We start from the raw sequence: 16932 nt of genomic DNA on the forward strand, positions 1-16932 counted from the left end.
TTGTTTTATTCAAAAGTTAAGAGCATTCACGTGTTGTGACTTATCAATAGTGGAAACATTAATAAACCGTTTGTTTTGTTTGGTATTTAATTTTTCTTTTAGCTAAGTGTGTCAAATATAATCAACTTTTACTTATTCCTAGACTTATTACGTCGTACATTACGTATTTTATCATTTTTAAGCAATTTTACTTTACCAAAATCCAGGACATAGAACCTAATTAATAACAAACAAAACCACCCCCCCCCCACCCTAAGCCTTTCTAAAATTCTTATAATGCCCCACACCCCATCATCATATTCAACATCCACATTTGGCCGCAAAAAATGTTACCTCAAATTTTAAAGTTGAGGTAGGTAGTATTTTTTAACCCTTTACTACCATTTACCTGCCCAAGTAACCACAACCCAAACTCTATACTCCCTGGTCCTTCTTGCCTGTATAGGGGTCATGTAAAAATGTAAAAAACAAGGTCTGGCCGTCGTGGGCTCTTGCTCTAACGAAAAACTTTTTAAACAGCCCCCCTTCACATTAGAATTTCCCTCCTGTGGGGCGTGGGTCCCATGTTCGAATACCTGCTGTAAATACTTCATGCTACATGGTTAGGTTAGTACCACTAGTACTGGCACTTAATTTGATTAATTTGCCAAGTCACACTTAGCCGAAATGCTCTTCTCTAACAGTCTAACTACTAAAGTCCGAAGGCCCTAGTCGAGATATTGTACCTATAGACGGTATTCGCAGATTGTACTCAGCGTTAAGGTTGTAGAGAGATCTACATGGCTTGTTATCGTTATATGCCCTATGCCCTTCAATTGAAGCCTACATCTCTTTAGTGGTGCTAAGCATAGGTAGTCTTCATTAAACTATATTTTTATAACAAATTGTTTATTTAAAGTTAATTATTTTCTTACAAGGAGCATATTGACGTCACGTAAAGTAAAACTATTAAATCATCGATCAGCTGTGATCTCTGAAATCAACGCAGTGAGCACTTTCCTTTACAACAATTTGACGTTGGGGTTATCAAGAATAAGCGATTTTTCCTATCCCTTGCATACACTGGTCCAGGTTTGGCCCACATTCCTCGGCGTAAACAGGGGGCCCATAAGATTAAAATCATCGTGGTTAGGATCAAGCCACAAACCATATTATCGAAGTATCAACTAGCATCGAATTATGCTCTTACCAGGTTACATTAAATTGTGAGATTTTATTACGGTCAATTTTGATGTACTCGACGTCAAGCACGACGTCTGATGTTTGTCATAGAGTATATGAATGTAGGATTTATCTACATTTTATCACAGGCCTATATATTTTTGCAATACTGTCAGGAAGTGGCTTCGAACGAGGGAGTGGACAGCGGCCCCGCCCGCATTCTTTAGGTACCAATATTTTTGTAATCACAACTTATGACACAATTAAAACAAGTGCGATTTCTATTTATAGAGTTGCTTTTTTGTCAATTTTTAAGTTGACACAAATTGTAAATGCTAGTTTTTCAATCAAGCTTTATATAACATAGTTTCAGACAAATAAGTATATACCCAAACATTCACTCCTAAAAGCTTCTGAAGTTTTGTGCCGATATATATATTATTATGTATATACATATTGTTTCGAAAAAGGAAACTCACAGACGTCCGGTATAAAAATATTTTTTATTATTATATAAACAACCGTTTCAAAATATATAAATGGTGTTTTAATCATTACACACCTATAGAATCATAGCTTTGCTAGATTTATTAAGATTTGTTTAAAATCATGTTCTGTTTTACTTTATTATTGTTGTACTTTTATCTTATATCAATCTAGCAATCCTTTGACTGAAAAACAAAATAAAAGTTAAAATGAATTACAAATTAACAAAACAATTTTATATCGCTACAAAAACGTATTGTGAAAGGCAAAAGAAAAAAGTTATAAAGCCAGCCAACATACCGATCGATCAACTATCGGTTGATATAGACCACCCTAATCCCTATTATGTCCAACAGTGTTTCTTACCTCACTTAGGGTACATTTCCAGATGCACATTTATGGAATCGAACTACAACACAACAAATTTATAAAATGTACTTGAAAAAAACATGCTTGAGTGAAATAAATTCAAAAAAAAGAAAGATTATTTTACATGCACCTTATACCTTACCTATAACCTTACAAGTTTATAATGATTTAAACATGTATGTAAGACAATCACATAATATTAAATACATTTTTATGTAACATATTACTTATGTTTAAAACTTTCGAAATATGCCAATTTTTCCTTAACTTCGTCAAGTTTGGGCTGTGGACAGGCTAAATCTATTGATCTGAATTTTGGACCCTTCACACCTTGTTTATGTTTTGACAATTAATATTTAAACACAGCACCTTTACTTATTACCCTAAGCTACAACTAAGGAATGTATAATTTCGAATATACAGTTAAAAAATCATTGCCGTTCAAGAATTATGCTCAACTAGCAAATAAGACCCATTTTCATAAAAGCTTTGATGTAATATAATATAAAACAATAGAAAATTATGGAATTCTGTGTACACTTACAATACAAAATATAAAAATTAATTATTATATGTGGAGGCCGATACATTTCCACCATGCCCGGTCCAATTGGTGTGAACAAATTCGCCTGGCTTCTTCAGAAGTTCATAGGTGTGAGCTCCAAAGTAATCCCTTTGCGCCTGCAATGTTAGCCTCATTTAATAAAATATATAATATGATAATTCATCCTGTCAACCTGTTTCTGTTGTTTTAGTAAATACCTGTAACAGATTAGCTGGCAGGACGTCCGAGCGGTACCCGTCATAGAACGCGAGTGCCGCAGAGAAGGCTGGCGTTGAAACGCCCATAAGCGACGCTTGCGCTACAACTTCACGCAAAGATTGCTGGCTATTGCTGATACGCTCGCTGAAGAATGGGTCGAGGAGCAGATTCGTGAGCTGTGGGTTCTTTGTGAACGCATCCTGAAACATCAAACGCATTTTAAACAAGTTATTATCGCATATCAGGCGCCATCTAGTTATCGTAAGATTACTTATATACTAAGTGAATTAGAAACAGTATAATTTTGCTAAATAGTCACCTAAATAGGTACCTAAAGTCAATCGCATTTTTTCGTACCCTGACCTCCTACAAGTAACTAATCGCAAGACCGAATAGGTGAACCGAAAGAACTATATTTTTTTAAATCGCTTATTCTGTCATAGTTTGAAGGCGCAACGATCGAATTTTGGTTCAGCCGAGCGGTCATGGTACGAATTATCATACAAATTGAACGAACGAAATCTGATTACCGCTAAGGTCACGTGGGAACCTAAACTGTCTGTTTTTCGATGTCATGGGACGAATAAGCGATGCGTCTCAATTGTAGGTCGTCAAGAGCTCGCAATAGGAGCTCGTAGTAGGCCCCCTGATACACAAAGCGTTAAGAAGTAGCGACATTTGGGTGGAATTTGAAAATACCTATATATGATTAGCACGTACTGGTCTACGTATATACCTTGATATTCCCAAGGAACGCACTCCTAATGATGCAGCCTCCACGCCACATCAATGCAATGCTTCCGTAATTGAGACTCCATGAATTAGCCTAAAATGAAATAAAGAAACAGCATTTACTACCAAATTCCAATACTATGGTGCATTCATACTTCTAAATATAATAGTTACAACCGTTTATAAAAGAGATAAACTTGTAAAATGACAGCAACCCGCTCTACGCCCTTGACTTGCGAACTGGTTGTAAATGTAAATTTACGATTAATTTAATTTGTTTTTCTTGACGTTCATAAGTGTACAAGTTTACCTATATGAATACAGATATTTTGATTTGATTTGAAAACAATAAGCGTTTCTTCTCTTTCTCCGAACCAATTTGCGTAAGTCGAATATTTCAAGAAACGAGCATATGATAATATAGCATATGGTAATCTGAGTGTCCATGGGCGGCGGTATCACTTAACATCAGATGAGTCTCCTGTCCGTTTGCCACCCTATTTGGTAAAAAAACAAAAGTTTTACCTTCATCATATGAGCAGTGCTTTTAGAAAGAAAAACCTATTTGTCCCGGGAATAAAAACCGTCAGATCATGGTTGAGGGTTACACACTCAAACCACTATTTACAACCACTAAATATACATAGCCTAGATATACATAATTGCTTAATATAAATAATGCACTTAAGGAACAGACCATGTCACCAGATTATGTAGATATTGTAAAACACTGTCTCGCATCAGGATACTTAATTAGGAAAGATGAGTTCTATGTGCAGGTTGACAATACTAGAAATTGGTATGCTCTTTCCTGATAGGGTTCTTAGTTCTGTTGGGATAGCTATTCAAGCAGCTAGTCTAATGATATTCTCGTATATATAAATAAAATATTTTACCTTTTCAGCTTCCCGAAGCAGCATGAAGCCTTGGGCGTAGGAAATAATTTTGCTTGCGAATAGGGCCTTCCGCAGTTGTTCGAGGAATACTTTCTTATCGCCAGTGAATTTTCCCGATGGACCTGGCAGCACTTTGCTGGCTTTTACACGTTCATCTAAATAAACATATAAATTAAGTTGGTTTCTAAGGGATGATGACGCCTTGCTGTTTATAAAATTGGACCCGCTCCATTATCTTGTTAAAACTCATAACATTTAAAAATTCACAAGAAAAAAATAATTCTTTTAAAAAAGATTCATAAGAGAAAGTTAATATTATTACAAATACAAGACAGCAGAGATCAAATTTTTACACACCATACATTTTCTTTGGTTGAATAATGCTACTTAATGTTAAAACTTTACTTTGCTTTAATGGAGACCTTGTTTATTCATATATGGCAATGATTAATCAAAATTGTACCTTTCAATGCAGACAGACATCTAGCAAAGACAGCTTCCCCGATTAGTGTGACGGGAACACCATACTCTAAAGCGCTAATGCCAGTCCATTTGCCTGTTCCCTTTTGTCCTGCAGTGTCACGAATCTTCGGCAATAAGTATGTACCTGAAATGTAAGTTTGAACATGCTAATCAGGAAACTATTTAAATTAATTATATTTCATATTTCTACTATATCATTTTAGTTTTTAAATTTAAACAATATGTCAAAGCAATGTTATATTTTTTATTATTATTTATAAGTGAAACTCGTTTAATTTAAATAACTTAAGGAATTTAATGTAAGAAATGATTTTACTGCGCTCACCATCATCGTCTTTGTATTTCAGAATGTCACTTGTGATTTCTATCAAGAACGAGTCGAGCTCTCCTTTGTTCCATTCTTCAAACACTTCAGCCATTTCCTTCTGATCAATACCTAGGGTCAATTAAAAATTAATATCCTACAATATTTTTAGATAACAACTATCCAAAGAACTAAATCTAAAACACATACCTAAAATATCTTTCATGACATTGTATGCCTCGCAAATAAGCTGCATGTCACCATATTCAATGCCATTATGAACCATTTTTACAAAATGTCCGGCACCATTTTTCCCAACCCAGTCACAGCAGGGCTCATTGTTAGCTTTGGCACAGATTGCCTGAAATTAAAAATTATTTATCATATTTATTTAGTGCAATAAACATGCACCTTATTTTCTATTGTACTCATTCTGCTTTTAATCCATGCTTAGTTACACAAATTGGGTTACCAGCGTTTCTGGGATTTATTTTCAGTGATAAAGTTATTTTTTTTAAATTAAAATGAAATTAGTTTATGTTGGAATTATTTAATGAGTTGAAAAATATTAAACCACTACAGATATTATACAATACTGTCTAATAAATCGGTCTGCACACAAAATGGAATACTAACTTGGAAGATAGGTTTAACATGTGGCCACGCCTCTGGGTGACCTCCAGGCATCAAAGAAGGTCCATAACGAGCACCATCTTCTCCACCGCTTACCTATAAAAATCAATAACTTATTACTGTAACAATAGTGAAACAACAAAGTTCATACACCAAATATATTATATGTCCTTACACTTCTTCATCTCACATAAAAGAAATAAAATAAGCAAAATTTTGGTTGGTAAAAATATATGTAGATATATATGAAATGTTTAAAAGTTACATACACCCATGCCAATATAATAGATTCCTGTAGATTCCAATTCCTTGCACCACCGCTGAGTATCAGTATATTGTGAATTTCCTCCATCAATAATGATATCTCCTTTTTCAAGTAATGGCACCAATTTCTTTACAAATTCATCAACAGCAAAACCAGCTGCAAGAAAATACCTTATTAAAGATTGATCAATAAGAAAGACCAAAGGCTTATTAGGCTAACTGTACAGTACATAGGGTATATGTACTGTACAGTTGATGACTAATTTGGCTGGAAATGTCATGAAATATAATTTTGTACATAATTTATTTCATTAATGTAAATATGGTCAGAATAAAGAGAACCCAGTCAATAAAATTTTAGTCAAGTTTCTTAGTTGTATTTTGCCGGCCTGTACACATTTTTAAACTTGGAATAATTGAAATACTATATAAAATATGATAGTTGTACATTTTAAAAATGTAATATGAAATCTTGTATTTTTTAATGTAATAATGTTATAATCAAATTTCACTTGATAAGTACATTTAGAAGTAGCATTCAATGTCAACAAATGCCTTTCATTTGACCTCCATTACAATTTTTTTTTTGAAGTGTGACTTAATACTCATATTTCAAGGTTCAGGATAATTTAAACTGCTATCTTCATATATAAAATAATATACAAAAAAAATACCTTTAACTAACAGCATCACTTTTCTTGGTCTTTTAAGTTTTGCAACCATATCTTCTAAGGACTTAGCACCAATTATTTTTGTTCCAGCAGCTTCATTTACCAGAAATTGTTCAACCTTAAGGAAAACGAAATGTATTACTTAAGATTTGTTAGATAAAAGACTACTCATGTTAATTAAATCACAAAATACATACTTTTTCTACAGTCCTATTGTAAGCACACACAACAAATCCTTTGGAATCCATGTTTAATATTAGGTTCTGACCCATAACAGCTAAGCCGATAAGGGCAATGTCAGCTTTACCTCTGAAAGTTTAACAAATATGTTGTAGTAAATTCTTTCAACTTTCTTGGAGTTCTTAAAAGCTTACATTTTAAGATGATAAATCTTGAAATATTTCTGTCATACTGTTGCTGCAAGTATTTTTTTATAGTATTGCAATAATTCTTTCTTCTTTGGAGGTTTGTTTCATATCTATTTTTATGTATTAGGGTATATGTACTGAATATCAATTACCATGTAACTATTTTACAACATTATTTTTCTTGATTTTTTTTCCAATATGTACTGTATGTATATGCCTAATATTACATGAATCACACATTAAATTGGTAATTTTCAATAATAATGGCATGTTTATAATGCACATAGCACATTAATTATAATTAACCAATAATAGATAGTTAAAACTTTGGATATGGAATTGTGAAGTTGATTAACCTTCAAGTAACCTTCCTGTTATTATAAGTATCGCCACATATTCCTTCTAAGAGTTTTGTGTGTGACCTACTTTGATGTAGTTTTCATCAAATTCATATTTTTTTAATGTGAATTGTCATTTTTAATTCCTAATCAACCCTGTAATCTTACAAGAAGTGGTAAATAATCTGAGTAAATTAATTATAATAAATTCAAAAGATCACACTCATATGTTCACTGTTACAACATATGAAGACCGCATATGTTTTGTATCCACTTTCTTATTTATTTCTATTAGAAAGTAATTGATAGAATAATCCACAAAAATAACCGTTTCAGCCAAAATGTAGATGATTAATTTCATTATAAAATATAATTTTGCTTTTCAAAACTAGCTAAATAACGACGTCTGGGTGTATGTAACTTTGAAACGAAATGTTACAAATTTATATTTTAAAAAAATGTGTCTAAGTAGGCATTAAAATTAAAAGTCATGCTAACTTAACATAATTCATATATTTATAAAATAACGGGTAAAATACTCACTCAGCCATTATGAAGTTGTAAATTCAAGCAAGATTGAAAATTAATAGAACAAGAATATAAATATAGGATTAAAACATGAAGAAATAACTGTAGAAATAACTGATTTATGCATTTGCTTGAAGTCAGAACAACCAAATCTTGGATGCTCTAATCACGGACTACTAAAGTTATAATTTATTTAGAAAAATAATTATTGAATATTGGACCACTCGATCTTTGACAATTAACATCACGCGCCACAGAAATAGAAACAAAACGTCACTTTGCCAGTGACTCTATGAAAATATTGATACAATTTCTGCCTCGAATAAATCGGCCCTCGATCTGATAATTATTATAGGTTAATATAGGTATTATATTGGTTGTTGAACATTTAATTAAAAATCGGCTTGAATGGTATATAGATAATAATAAATATCTGTCACCAACTCGGTTTGGATTTCGAAAGGTAAAAGTAAATTATTTTAGATCTTGGCGGCCCTTACATGCCTAGTAGGCTGGTATGGAAGAGCTTGCCACAAGGGTCTGTGCTGAGTCCTTTATCATAAATTTTTATACACATGACTTAGAAAATTCTATCGGAGATTCAGTTAGGTTATTACAATATGCCGATGACTTGGTTATTTATGCCTCTGATATGTCTGTAAGTAATGCTGAACAACGTGTCTCGTCCTCTTTATCTTTCCTAAAATCCTGGGTGGATGCAGATGGCCTAGATCTGTCTCCCTCAAAAAGAACCGTTGTACTTTTCACTAAATCCCGAACTCCCCCCTCACCTACTATAACATATGATTGCGATATATTACCCGTTAATAATCAAGTAAAGTTCTTAGGAGCTATATTCGATTCTAAACTAACAGGCTAACAACACTGCGAATATATTTTGGTTGGTAAATGTAAGAGACACTTGAATAATATGCTGGGATGTCTCAGTGGAGTTTGGTGGGGTGCTCACCTGGCCACATTGAGGTTGGTGTATAATGCTGTCATTAGAAGCGTACTTGATTTTGGGACCTTTTTCTTAGATCCAGGTAAGGTAGCAGGCTTTAGAAAACTAGATCTCTTATAGTCTAGGGCTTTTAGGATTGTTTCTGGTGCCATAAAATCGAGCCCGGTTAATGCTCTGCAAATAGAATTGTGTGACCCTCCATTAAACTTAAGGCGTCAATATCTGTCAGATAGATTAATTTTTAGAACTGCCCAGTTCCATAATCATCGCCTCATTTCCATTTGACTGGAATCTCTTTCTCAAAAATTACCCTCTTCACATAAACCTTTACCTTGTCTATTAAAAGCTTTCTGAAATTCAAACTATTACAAGCCCCTACTGATTCTTTTTTTATACTTCCCCTATTTAGCTCTTCTTATGATTCTCTACTTCTTTCTCCTGAGATTTGCTTTTCTCTTCTCTCGTCAACAGGAAATGGCCTAACTGGCTTAAATGTATACAGATGCTTCTAAACACTCCACTGGTTGTTTGGATGTTGGACTGTATCGCAAACAGTAGTTCAGAACTTAATTTTAATGCCTACTTAGAACATAGTTCAGAAAATTAAATTACCTCCACAATTTAGTTAAAATAGTAATCGAGAAACGCTTTTACGATTTAACTATAGTTAATGTAACTATTGGTTATACCACTTTTAACTACGGATCAATAAACTGGCCTTAAGTATACGATTGTTATTTTTTTTATTTTTGACTGTGCTAATGGGATATCACACTTGGCCACGTGACTAATCATTGATATAATAAATCGCGACATGCAATAATTACTGGGTGATTATTTATATTACGGCTAAAAGGAAATCTTTTCAACGCTTGGAGGACACTTTTAGCGTCAGTTAAAATTATTGACTTTTTAAGATTCATTATTAAAATGTACTCCAGAGACCTCAACAGACCAAAGCATTCTCAAGTAAAGTGCTTATTACACCACGCGATATTCAGACAGTCTTACTAAGAGGCTTATTACACTATGCGATATTCAGACTGACTTAGTAAGACTGTCTTAAAATCTAATTAGCAAGCTCGCTATTACACTAGACTGAATACCGCATGCTAACTCATTTTTACTCATTTGCAAAGCGTACGTAGTCGGTGACGGATGTCGCCATGTGACTTAAGAAACTACCTTAGAGTAGGAGCTGCCGAGTTTGAATGACTATTAAAATGTTATATTAGTAATTTATATTATTATATGTAATTTAATAGATACTCTATACATTCAATATGGCAATAAAAATGGCATGTCTCGGTACAAATCAAGAACAGAACCAGGCTGGCACACTTTAGTATGTTGTCATTAGAGAATCGCAGAAAATTTATTTAAATTTATTGACACATCGTTTGCAGCTAAGATATTCTATAATAAGATTGATTGTCCGAACGTTCTTTCTAAATTTAAGATTCATGTTTGTTTTTACCAATGTATCAGTGTGTCGAGCGTTGGCTAACTTTATCTATAAAAAATAAAAAACATTCCAAAGTACTTTTTTTTCTTGCGAACACGCCATGGTGCACGCGGCCACAGAAAAAAAACATGTACAAACGTCTTTGCTCTGCGACTGCCGCGCGCTGACTGAATGATTTAGCGTGCTAAGTCTTATTACACTACACGATATTCAGCAAGTAAGCCAGTAAGCACCGCCGAACCCATTCGGTCGGTCTAATTAGACAGGCTAACTGGCTAACTCTTATTACACTAGGCTGAATCTCAGTAAGACTGTCTGAATATCGCGTGGTGTAATAAGCCTTTAAGATTCAGCCTAATGTAATAAGAGTTAGCCAGTTAGCCTGTCTAATTAGACCGACCGAATGGGTTCGGCGGTGCTTACTGGCTTACTTGCTGAATATCGTGTAGTGTAATAAGACTTAGCACGCTAAACCATTCAGTCAGCGCGCGGCACTCGGCAGTCGCAGAGCAAAGACGTTTGTACATGTTTGTTTTCTGTGGCCGCGTGCACCATGGCGTGTTCGCAAGAAAAAAAAGTACTTTGGAATGTTTTTTATTTTATATACATAAAGTTAGCCAACGCTCGACACACTGATACATTGGTAAAAACAAACATGAATCTTAAATTTAGAAAGAAGGTTCGGACAATCAATCTTATTATAGAATATCTTAGCTGCAAACGATGTGTCAATAAATTTAAATAAATTTTCTGCGATTCTCTAATGACAACATACTAAAGTGTGCCAGCCTGGTTCTGTTCTTGATTTGTACCGAGACATGCCATTTTTATTGCCATATTGAATGTATGGAGTATCTATTAAATTACATATAATAATATAAATTACTAATATTACATTTTAATAGTCATTCAAACTCGGCAACTCCTACTCTAAGGTAGTTTCTTAAGTCACATGGCGACATCCGTCGCCGACTACGTACGCTTTGCAAATGAGTAAAAATGAGTTAGCGTGCGATATTCAGTCCAGTGTAATACCGAGCTTGCTAATTAGATTTTAAGACAGTCTGAATATCGCATGGTGTAATAAGCACTTTACTGGAGAATGCTTTGGTCTGCTGAGGTCTCTGGAGTACATTTTAATAATGAATCTTAAAAAGTCAATAATTTTAACTGACGCTAAAAGTGTCCTCCAAGCGTTGAAAAGATTTCCTTTTAGCCGTAATATAAATAATCACCCAGTAATTATTGCATGTCGCGATTTATTATATCAATGCTTCATCAAAAAGTACACTGTATCTTTTGCTTGGATTCCGGGTCACTCAGGTATCTTTGGCAATACCAAGGCTTGCCAAAGCTGCGGTCAATGACTGAGACCTGGTTCCATACAAAAAATTTCTTGTGATTTAACTCTCCTTCCTAAATCCCAGTTAATAAATTCTTGGATAAACATTTGGCGTTCTTCAAGTCAGACGAAAGGACGGTATTACAACATGATTCAGGGGGATATACCTCCTAAACCATGGTTTTCTACTTTGACGCTTGGTAAAGATATTACTTCGACCCTTATACGTATGAGGCTGGGCCATGCATGCATACCCTTGCATTTGGCAAGGCTTAACCTTTTGCCTGACGACACATGTGAGTGTGGCAATGACGTTGGGGATTTATATTTATAACCATATATTTTTTGCCTGTAATAGACATGACCGTTCCGCTTTTATTTCCTCGCTTTTATCCATAAATATTCCTTTTCCTACTTCTATTTCTGTCCTTTTATCTAATATAAATATTGATGTGTATAAAATTTTAGCCAGTTTCATTTTTCATAACAATATAAAATTATAACCTATGTTTTATGTATAATAAAATTTATCTGATCCTTTTCCAAATTACCATCCCAATAAACCTAATATTGCACTTCCTAACTTTTGTACATGGCTGACGCACAAACCGTGCAGGCCAAGAAAGGGAAAAAAAAAAACGAATCTGCCGGTCTGTTAAAATTTGCAAAATACATTTCGCTTTTTGCTGAGGGATCAGGGACTTCTTTATATTGTTGGAAGGATTACTCGTGGTTTTTATAAATCTGATTCTTGTGTATATGTGTATGATATTGATCTGGTACACATTTTACAGAATTTACAATTTTTTTATTACATACGATTTATAATGATGAACTTTACAATAAATACAGTTCTTACGGAAGAAGTTACTAAGTTAGACCACGTTTTATCCCCCGCGGATTTCCAGGGGACCTTAAGCCAAAAGAGGTAAGATTCTGCATTAAGACTAGTTCTTGGGCTTCCGTAGTTCGCATTTTTATAAGGTATGACTTCGTATTTTGTAATCATCCTAAGACATCTTAGAATTATAACATTATAATCAATATTGATATTTTTATAAACTAAATAGATGTTTGGTGAAACCTGCTGAGATTTTTAATGGTTTTTGATAGCTTCATTTACCTTATTTATAGTTTAATCATGAGAAGATCTGGTGCAAAATTGTCTTTAATTTTACCCTACATACATGTTTTTAGAAAATATAAATCTCTCAGGGTTATGGAGCTTAAAGAGGGCCATACCATTAAACTTCAATTAGTTGCTTCATTTAGTTGTTTAAGTTATTATGCTTTAAACCACCATTGATACATGTGTGAATTGTTCATACTGCTACATTCCCTCATTGGAGAAAGTTGCACACATTTATGCATTTGTTATTACATTTAGGTTATCTATATTACATTATTCAAACATTTTTTGAAATGGTGCAATATTGTAGTATAGCTTTTCAATTTAAATATTTAATATTTTAAGGTTAGTGCAGGATTATTTGAAAAATGTGGTGAACTGGATTGGAGAAAAGTCGACACTTGCTCAAGGTCTTAGCAAGACCTTAACCAGCACAGATAAACTCCGTAATTCAGAACATATTTTGTATCTTTTGAAAGATGCAGCAGGAAATAAGTAAGTATCAATCAGAAACAAAGCAACGAATACAAAACATTTAATTAAAAACCTTGTATGTAGTTCTATTATAAGGACTATGCCTCAGTTCAATCAGAATTGTTGTTTATAGATATCAATCAAATTTGCACACCGTGTGCAGTTGATCTTACTTAAAAGATGGGATAGCTTACATCACGATTTATACCCGCAATATTTGTTTATATATTATATTTTTTGTTTACTATTTGATACAATTCTAACAGATGGTTAAAAGTAACAACGTTTCACATAAGCTATTTACCTATATGTATGTATTATATATATATATATATTTTTTCTTAAGATTTAAATATTTTATGTAAACTAAGTATCAATTAAAAATTAAATTTTTGGGAACAAAAACAGGTTATATTTTGTATATCGTTTAAATTCATTGATGGGATTCCCTTGGATCATGGCTTATGAGAAATGGTGGATGTAAAAATATTGTACCTATATGAAAAATTTTTTCAGTGGTCAAGGACAAGTCATAGGCATCCTTAAAATTGGTGTTAAAAGCCTATATTTGTATGATGAATCTATGAAATGTCTCAAAGTCAACCCTCTATGTATTCTTGACTTTTATATACTTGAGGAGTACCAGAAAAAGGGCTGCGGCAAGAAACTTTTTGATTATGTGTTAGCTGTAAGTATTCATATACTTTTTTATAAATATGTCTTATGTCTAATTGTCATAATTCTTTTTATAAAAGTCGATAGCCATTCTTTTTGATAATAAAATTTATGGTTATAAAAATTATTAATTATTTTAATTCTCAATTTGACCTGTTAGTAATGTAATAGAATCTATGAATATAGTATTGAACACAATGTTACTAATTTCTTCATGTCAATAATAGAATCATGAGATTTTTCTGTCTGTTTTTTTTGTAGCACTTAATTTAATTATATTTAAATTATAACATTTATAATGACCGCTATGGCTGGCTAAATTAGCCAGCCTAGCCAGCTATACACTGGACCAATTAAGTTTAAGTGTCCAACTGAGTCCACCAACCTATACCTCTATTGACCGCTATGGGAAGCTAGGACTATGATAGTATTTCATATATTTGTATAATTTACTGTCTTTAACAGGATCAATGTACTACAGTCGATCATATAGCCATTGATAATCCTTCTCTGAAATTTGAAAATTTTCTGCACAAGCATTATAACATCGGAAAGTTGGTCAGACAGCCAAACTGCTTTGCAGTGTCTGCTAGATTTTTCGAGAATGTTCAGTCAATGTAAGTTTAATATAAATTTTATTCTATTCATGCATTATGGCATATGTTAAGGTAATTTTTAAGAAAACTTTGATTGCGGCATCTGCTGTTTGAAAAAAATATTGTCATCAAGTTATTTCTTGTTACATACAAGTTAAAGAAAATATATAATGTACATATCTGTAGTGTATACGGCTATACTAGTAATTCCATGCTGACTAGCCAGGAATTATCTGCATTAGTATTTCCCAACACAAAATAATTATGAATAAATTCGTGCCTATAAATTTAAAATGTTATATTTCTATTTAAATAAAAATAAAAGGACTTGTTTCATGTGTAATAGTGCAGTAATCGTTTCTTCTTTAATCGTTTCGTCTTCTGCTTTAGCTTTTTGTTGGCTAATTTACTGATTTTTATATAATTTAAAATTTTATATATATAATGATTTTGTAATGAATTCTGTTATATTTGGTGTTTTGTCAATTAACATACAAGCTGCTAAAATATTTGTAGGAATGGAGAAAAGGAAACGAAGGCCAATCAATCAAGTTCAAAAGTTTCCGAAGCAAAGTACATCGAGTGGCCATCGTCTCGCGAAGTAGGTCCCGTCTCTCAAGGGTCCAGCAATGATGTCACTTCTTATGGAACTACCTCATCTAAACCTACTCCATCCCGATTCAGGAACAGCAACTTCAATTTAAAGTATTCCCATAACAAACTGTGGTAAAATTGCGGCAGCTCTAAAAGTTCCATTATTGTCGTTTCATGTTTAAGTTTGAATCTCTAGCAGATATAGCTTATATAAGGTGTAAACCAAAGCTTTTGCGGTAAATCGTCTATTCGTTTTATAAGTAGTAATACTAGCCACTACCAGGCTGTTGGATAGGTTACAAGTAGTGTTCTCAGTTTTGTCTACTTGTTTCGTTGCGTGGGTAACCAATACTCTGGCTCTATTAGGTGGGTTGAAAAGTTCGTAGCACATAGATGGCACAACAACCACGAAAATTAACCGTTCAAAGTGGGTGCCGCGCATTTTTCTGATCTCAGACCTCCACATAATCTATGTAGGCCCGTTGAAATTATGTAATGATGGTATGGAAAGGTAATCGCCGAAACTGAAGCCCATTTTGAGGTAGTTAAAACCAAATCGAATATAAATCATAAACCGTATATAACCATAACAACCAAGCACTAGTGCCACGGCGGAACTCGTAAATAATGCGATACTTTAAGTTTTCCATTTTGTAAAATTAGTGACGCAAACAGAAAAAAAACCGAAGAAAAAAACAAATGAATGACGGTCATCGAAGCACAAATACATGAGTAAATAGCTGTACATATTTGAGGAGAACATCGTGATTAAAGTGGCCAGTACGAAATACGCCAATTTCATATCGTTGTATCATTCTCAAAGGTACTATTGAACAATCAAATCAAATTCTATAAAAACAACAGTCTATATAAGTATGTCTATGTTCTACGAACTTTGAGCCCACCAGTCAAGTTTATCTAAAAATCATTTAAATTAATATATGTTTTCCCGGCACTTGTTATTAAATAAGTTCACGAGTATTAATTATTAACTGCTTAAATGTCGGGTACTAATTTATGTGTTAATTATGTATACAAATCAATTGCACAAAGTATTATTTATTAATTAATTTAAACGATGTTGTTAAGTATTAATAAGTTATTAAATTTTATATTAGTGGCTTTAATCCGCGTTTAAGTTATCTGTTACATTCCCATTGATGGCATTTGTATTGTAAATTTGTAAAAATGTGTTATGGAGCTGAAGATTTTACCGAATGGATATTTTTAAATGCTCAAATATTATTTAAAAGGTTTTGGAAATTTGGCCAATTCAAAATTAATAAACATGTTCAGGCGTTGCTTTTGTATGTACCTGTGATAAATTTATATTTTGATGAAATTATAAGTGCTATGTTTTTATACTCGTGCTAATGGAAAAAGTACGGAATCAATTTAAACAGTAGTCACGAGGCATGTTACATTATATTTACTAAACATTTTTGATATGCAATTAAATTATTATTCATAATGTTACTTTTATTATAAAATATACCTATGACAATTATACGAAACAACATATGAATGCAAAATAGTAAAACATTTGTATCATCTGAGGAACTACAGTACTTTACCTAATCAGGCATATTCCCAGATTGATAAATATGATTTAGGTATCAATATAGTTATCGGTCTTCTAAGAGTTGACTACGATCATGGCACAAATACTTTTGTATTTAATGATTCTTAATCGTAAA

General features: G+C 33.0%; 2 protein-coding genes across 2 annotated transcripts; one reads left to right on the forward strand and one right to left on the reverse strand.

Annotated features, from left to right (window-relative positions):
- Nucleotides 1-1645: 1645 nt before the first annotated feature.
- On the reverse strand, nt 1646-8195 carry LOC110999278 (6-phosphogluconate dehydrogenase, decarboxylating). The gene is made up of 12 exons (XM_045633982.1): nt 8012-8195; nt 6960-7071; nt 6766-6880; nt 6097-6248; nt 5831-5923; nt 5405-5555; nt 5216-5326; nt 4871-5014; nt 4408-4562; nt 3516-3605; nt 2779-2979; nt 1646-2697 (listed from the first exon to the last, which is right to left on the reverse strand). Exons 1-12 carry the CDS (start codon nt 8017-8019, stop codon nt 2578-2580), a joined length of 1452 nt encoding a protein of 483 aa, XP_045489938.1. The 5' UTR covers nt 8020-8195; the 3' UTR covers nt 1646-2577.
- A 3910-nt stretch (nt 8196-12105) lies between these two features.
- On the forward strand, nt 12106-16722 carry LOC110999361 (alpha-tubulin N-acetyltransferase 1). Its single transcript, XM_022268379.2, has 5 exons — nt 12106-12695; nt 13242-13391; nt 13887-14058; nt 14511-14662; nt 15158-16722. Exons 1-5 carry the CDS (start codon nt 12595-12597, stop codon nt 15369-15371), a joined length of 789 nt encoding a protein of 262 aa, XP_022124071.1. The 5' UTR covers nt 12106-12594; the 3' UTR covers nt 15372-16722.
- The last annotated feature ends 210 nt before the right edge of the window (nt 16723-16932 follow it).

The sequence above is a fragment of the Pieris rapae genome, chromosome Z, assembly GCF_905147795.1.
Source record: "Pieris rapae chromosome Z, ilPieRapa1.1, whole genome shotgun sequence".
Lineage (NCBI taxonomy): Eukaryota > Metazoa > Arthropoda > Insecta > Lepidoptera > Pieridae > Pieris > Pieris rapae.

What these genes read in the sequence shown, in the direction of transcription:
- LOC110999278 (XM_045633982.1), bottom strand. An exon ending in TCTATTATATTGGCATGGGT is followed by an intron (nt 5,924 to 6,096) that starts GTATGTAACTTT and finishes TGATTTTTATAG; the next exon opens with GTAAGCGGTGGAGAAGATGG. An exon ending in CGTTCCTTGGGAATATCAAG is followed by an intron (nt 2,980 to 3,515) that starts GTATATACGTAG and finishes TTGATGTTTCAG; the next exon opens with GATGCGTTCACAAAGAACCC.
- LOC110999361 (XM_022268379.2), top strand. Translation starts at nt 12,595, where the DNA reads ATGATGAACTTTACAATAAATACAGTTCTTACGGAAGAAGTTACTAAG. An exon ending in AAAGATGCAGCAGGAAATAA is followed by an intron (nt 13,392 to 13,886) that starts GTAAGTATCAAT and finishes AAATTTTTTCAG; the next exon opens with TGGTCAAGGACAAGTCATAG. An exon ending in TTTTTGATTATGTGTTAGCT is followed by an intron (nt 14,059 to 14,510) that starts GTAAGTATTCAT and finishes TGTCTTTAACAG; the next exon opens with GATCAATGTACTACAGTCGA.